We start from the raw sequence: 5795 nt of genomic DNA, 5'->3' as shown, positions 1-5795 counted from the left end.
GAGAGAGAGATGGGAGGGGCGGGGCTAAAGCGCCGCCGAGCTTGCCGGGACTTCAAGTACCGAGCACGGGAGCGTGAAGGCTGGTGGGAAAGCGCTGGACTCAGTTTCCCAGCAGTCAACGGGGCACGCGAGCAGGGGTGAGCGCGACGCACGCCGGGAGGCGTAGTCCGCGCGTCGCCTCCGTCCCGCGGGGACAGCAAGGGGGTGAGAGGTGAAGTAGGTGGGATTGCGATAGCCCGCGATGAGGCCCCACAGTGCCCTGCGCGCGCGCGGAAAGCGCGACGGATCCGGAAGTGACGTTAGGCGCTCAGCCTGACAGATGCTAGGGAATGGTAGTTCGGTGCAGTGGGCAGTAAAGGGGAAAAATAAAGGCAGGGCTGGCTGGGAGAGGCCCCGCCCACATTCTGGGGATCCCAGAATCCAGATTCCCCCAGTACCTTCCAAATTTAGAACCTGAGCGCTCACCCTGCAGGCTGCTCAATTAGTGTAGAGAAATTCAAATTCCAATTTCCCTGGAGCAGACGCGTTGGGATTCCCATTTCTCTCTTTACTCGGACTCTGAAGTCTTAATCTTCCTTCTTCAGACCATTTCTGGTGTCAGGGTCGCTCCTTACCCGGACACAAATGTTCGAGTTCTCCATTTCAACTCCTTCGGGTCCAGAATTCCGTGTCCCTGTAAGCCTCTAGCTCTGGGACCCAAGGGTCCGTGCCCCCAACCTCTCCTTTTTCTTTAGGATTTATTTTATTTATGCATGCAAGAGCTGGAGTGTAGGCCAGAGGTTGGGGGACGGTGAGAGGAGTGGGGGGTGTAAGAGGAGTCACCAGAGACTGGGGAGTAGAACAGAAAGATGGACTGAGGGGAGAAGCGGGGAGACAGGAGAGATCTGCTGCACTCAGTGTACTCCCTGGCAAGGGATGGAACTCATGCTGCAGTGGCTGCGGATTGCCTCACAGTGCTGAGACTTAACCTGTGCATCCCCAAGGGGCCCCTCCTCCACCTCTCCTCGGAACCTAATAGTGGGCAGCCCCACAACCCCTCCCAGGAGTGCAGGCCTCCAGCCCCATTCTCTCCTTGGGACCCAGCTTCCTCCTCCATTTCAAGACTGGAAATCCTGGCCCTGGGCCCTTCATGACCCAGGAGTCCCCGCTTGGGCTAGCTGGCTCATGGATTAGGAATGCAGTGATCTCACGGCCCCTCCCTGCGCCGTTACCCGGCTCTCCCCAGCCAGGGCCCCATCTCCCTCCCATGAATGCCTTCCTCTGGGCTAGGACGGCGGGAACCGGAAGCCTGGGTTCCTTAGCAGGAGGAGACTCCAGTAACCAGCCCAGACGCCCAGGTCCCGAGCTTGGCTAGGATCCCAGGAGGGAGGTGGAGCTTCCCCTTGAACCCGCTCCTTTCTCAGAGCGCGCCTATATACGGCCGCGCGCGAGGCGCGCCCCGCCCACGTGGGCGAGACCTCGGCTTCCTCATTTGCGTAGCCCCACCTCCAAGGAGCTTCCCGGACCGCCTGCCGAAGAAATAGGGTGCTTATTAGCATAGCCCCGCCCCCAAGGGCCAGCCCGCGGAGAGCGCGTGGCGCCGCGCTGGGAGAGCGAAGTTCTCTCATTAGCATATCCCCGCCCCTTTCGCCCCCCCTGCCGTTATTAGCATAGCTCCTCCTCTTCCCTGGCCAGGCCTCCTCCTTAAGTGTCCCGAGACCTGAGCTCTCGGAGCCCGAGTTCATGACTATGCAGTAGTCTCATTAACGTAGCCCGCCCCCTGGCCCCGCCCGACTCCCCCCCAGGCGGTAGCGGCGGCGGCAGCAGTGGCGACATGAGCAGCGGGGCGGCGTCCGGGACAGGGCGGGGGCGGCCCCGGGGCGGGGGACCTGGGCCCGGGGACCCCCCACCCAGCGAGACACACAAGTTGGTGGTCGTGGGCGGCGGCGGCGTGGGCAAGAGCGCGCTGACCATCCAGTTCATCCAGGTAGTGGGCCCTCAACCGGGAGGGTTCCCCCGGGACCCAGAACTAGACCTTTGGGGGATCCCTGAGGCCCCGATTTCCCCTCGATCTATCACTGAGACCCTCTTAGGAGGCCCTCTCGTCTAAAAACTTCCTCTCAGTTGTGACCCTGAGTCCCCTAGGTCCTCCACGGGCTATAGGAACAGTCCTTCCTTATGCTCACATCCTAGCACCCACCTTCCCTCCTATCAGTATCCAAACCCACTCCCCTCTCCCCTAATCCCGAGCACCTCCTGGGAGCATGTGAGTCCAGAAGAGTCAGCCCATTCAGCCCCTAAGCCTCTCTCATGGACTGTCACCCACTGGTGCCACCTGCCCCCACCCCACCAGGTATCCCATCTCCCCCATCCCAGACCCCAGCTTCCTCTCTGAGGCACTCAGACTCCAAAGGAGAGAATGCCTGTACCCCTCGTTCTGACTTTGCCCCGAGCCCCTTTGCTGCCCACCACCCAGTCCCGAGAGGCCCTCTGACAACCAAGGTTTCGTTATGATCTGCCCCTTGGCCATTCCAGAACACTCCAAGAGCGTGAGTCTGGGATTCCCCCATTCCACTGGACCCAGACCTCCCCCAGGGAAAACGTTGCGTTTTCCTCCACAACTCTCAAAGTCCCTGGCCAACACCCAGATCATCTCTGTGAAAGAAGCCCCCAGGTTCTTGACACCCCCTTTCCCCCCGCCTCAACACACACTCCATAGGAGTTTCTCAAATCCTGTAAATGTGTTTGGGGTGTTTACGGCTCTCCAGATCCGCACCTATGTTCTATGACAAACCTCCCCAAAGTGCCCAAGTGCCCACCTCAGGGCTCCCCCAGTCCTCACTCCTGAGCTTCCCCCATGGGCATGAAGACATGCCCCTGACCCCCCCCCAAAGCCCGGCCCCTGCACCCTTCCTCCAGTACAAGCCCTCACCAAGTACCCCTCTAAAGAGACAGGGTGCAGCCCTCAGCCCCCCAAGCTGCTAAGTTGCCCATTCTCTAACCCAACCCTGCCCAGGAGGTCGCCTGCCCCTCCTTCACGAGGCAAACCCACCCACTTTAGAAAAACCCTAGAAAAGCGGACACCCCCCAAGCTGCTACTTTAGAGGCCCCTGGGCCGGGGAACCCTCGGGAGACGGCCGCCAGTGCCTCTGTGGGAGCCGGGTCTGCTTAGGGCCGAGCGAGCCCCAGCCCTGGGCCCCTGCTCCCTGGGGCTGACCCAAAGCTGGCCAAAGCCTAGCTGGAGGCGGCAGCGGGTGGCAGCAGGAAGGGAGGGGCCGGGCAGCTGGTGGGGCCACTTCTCCACAACGGATTGGAACCAGGTCCTTCCCCTGGGAGGAGACACTGCCAGGCTCCAGGGGAGGAGGGGAGGAGGAGGAGGAAGGGAGAAAAGCCGGGAGGGACGAGACCGGAAATGCTCCCGACCCGACCCGCGTTCCCAGTTGCTGCAACCGACCGCAGCTTGTGAAGCGCCTAAGTGGGGTTTTCCCGGAGATTCGCAAATGCTGGGTGAAGCCCAGTGCTGTTTTCATCCTCCTTTTCCAAATGAGGAAACTGAGGTTCAGAGAGGGAAGTGATTTGTTCAATGTCACATCGCCAGGGCCTAGCTACACTATGGGAATGTACTTTACCCCAGGGAGGACCAAGGCAGGCAGGGGAAAGGGACAGGCACCCCAGAGGGGGCAGAGAAAGGTGGGGCTCAGGGGGGCTGCAGTAACACTCGCCTCTTCCCACCCACCAGTCCTACTTCGTGTCCGACTATGACCCCACCATCGAAGACTCCTACACGAAGATTTGCACTGTGGACGGCACCCCCGCCCGTCTGGACAGTGAGGACTCAGGGCGGGGTGGGGGGCGGTGGTGGCAGCGCCCACCGGGCTCCGGCGGGCGGCGGGCGGGCCTGGTCCCACAGCGGCCCCTCTCCTGGTCGCCGCAGTCCTGGACACCGCCGGCCAGGAGGAGTTTGGTGCCATGCGGGAGCAGTACATGCGTGCGGGCCACGGCTTCCTGCTGGTGTTTGCCATCAACGACAGGCAGAGGTGACAGGGCCGCAGGGCCGGGGCGGGCCGGGCCTCTGCCCAGGGCTCTGGGGCCTCACCCCCTCCCCCTGCCGCCCGCAGTTTCAACGAGGTGAGCAAGCTCTTCACGCAGATCCTCCGCGTCAAGGACCGAGACGACTTTCCCATCGTGTTGATCGGGAACAAGGCGGATCTGGAGGCACAGCGTCAGGTCTGGGGTACCCCACCCTCACCAGCCCCCTCCTCCGGCTGCACCTGTAACGAGGCGCTCACTAGAGGTGTTGTGGAGCCCAAAGCAGCCCTCCGGGGCCCCGGCCTTGCTCAGGGGACCTTGAGAGGTGGCTGGGGGGCAAGGAAGACAGGAGCGGAGCCCCTCCTTCCCCTGCCCCAGCCCCAGCTCACCACCCTGCGTGCCTCTAGTTCCCACCAGGGCTCCCCAGCCCTGCACGCTGCCCCCCCAGTCTGCCGCCCACTTGCTCCCCTCCTCCTGCCCTGCTTCTAGCCCCCCTTTTGCTCCCCAGCACCTCCAGAGAGAAGCCCAGCTTTGTGGCGCTGGAGCCTGCGTGACCCCCCTTCTTTGCTCTGCTCTAGCCGCCCGCAGACACGCAGTCTGGCAAGTTCCCTCCCGCACACACCTTTTAGATTAAGCCTGTGGGGGTTTGCAGACGTCCACGCTTTGCGCAGGCCTCTCTCTCCCTGAACATATCGTCTCTTTGCCCAGTGAACGTTCTGCAGCAACTGCCTCCCTCCCCCGTCCTGCTATAGGTAACCCCCTGGCCCAACGCAGCCCTCTGCTTCCCTGGCAGGGGCGCCCCGAGTGCGGGGATGTGACCCGTGCCTGGCCTCCCCCCCAGGTCTCTCACGCTGAAGCCAGCGCCTTCAGCGCCTCCCACCACGTGACTTACTTCGAGGCCTCGGCCAAGCTGCGCCTCAACGTGGACGAGGCCTTCGAGCAGCTGGTGCGGGCCGTGAGGTAAGCAGAGCCCCGCCCCGCCGCCCCGACCCCCCAGCCCCGGGGCCACTCACCAGCTTCTCTCTGCAGGAAGTACCAGGAGCAGGAGCTCCCGCCCAGCGCGCCCAGCGCCCCCAGGAAGAAGGAGGGGGGCTGCCCCTGCGTCCTCCTGTGACAGGGTGCAGGTCAACCAGCACTAGCTCTTGGGACCAGCTGCCCTCGCTGCGCCTCCTTCTCCCCGTCCGGGTCTCCAGGGACACACTACACCTCACCCTTCCCTTCATCCCTGGCCGCCTCTGGGCCTCCGCCACTGTGTGCCTTCTGCCCACACTTCTGTTCCCCACCCAAGCCCCTGGGGGGTGAGGGGCTCCCGGCATCCGGGTCACTGCTGTATATAATCTCCTCCAGAGAAATAAACGTCACTGCCAATGTCCGGAGGTGCTTCTGAAAGATGGAAAAGGGCTCCCAGGGGTGCTGGGGGTGGGTGAACTCGGGGCACACCCACCAGCCTGTCCACCAGCAACTGTGAGGCGTCTGGGAGCCTGTGAGGTATCGAGAGCAGGCTGAGCCCAGGATCCCTTTCTCTGCAACGGGGAGGTCCCACCAGGTTCTGTTCGGCGGGATAAGGTTTAATTGTCCACTTTTTCTCTTTCTGACACGTCCTAGGACGGGGCTGTCCATTACTGGGGTGAGAGGCCACGCCTGGAGCGTCAGGCGAAATTTCAAATACGGCTCACCACCCTGGCCTTGTTTCAAGAGTGCGACGTTCATGTGGTTAATGGTTGTCCTGATGGGCGAGGCAAAAAGGCAGCATTTTGTTGCCGAAAAGAGTTCTCCAGAGTTCTGGA

General features: G+C 62.4%; 1 protein-coding gene across 1 annotated transcript; it reads left to right on the top strand.

The window, feature by feature from the left end:
* Positions 1-1779: 1779 nt before the first annotated feature.
* RRAS (related RAS viral (r-ras) oncogene homolog) lies at positions 1780-5380 on the top strand. The gene is made up of 6 exons (XM_004694287.2): positions 1780-1966; positions 3719-3806; positions 3914-4016; positions 4098-4206; positions 4850-4968; positions 5038-5380. Exons 1-6 carry the CDS (start codon positions 1814-1816, stop codon positions 5120-5122), a joined length of 657 nt encoding a protein of 218 aa, XP_004694344.1. The 5' UTR covers positions 1780-1813; the 3' UTR covers positions 5123-5380.
* The last annotated feature ends 415 nt before the right edge of the window (positions 5381-5795 follow it).

Source organism: Condylura cristata, unplaced genomic scaffold (assembly GCF_000260355.1).
Source record: "Condylura cristata isolate star-nosed mole 26May11 unplaced genomic scaffold, ConCri1.0 scaffold00041, whole genome shotgun sequence".
NCBI classification, from domain to species: domain Eukaryota; kingdom Metazoa; phylum Chordata; class Mammalia; order Eulipotyphla; family Talpidae; genus Condylura; species Condylura cristata.
This window is presented reverse-complemented; position numbering and strand designations above follow the sequence as displayed.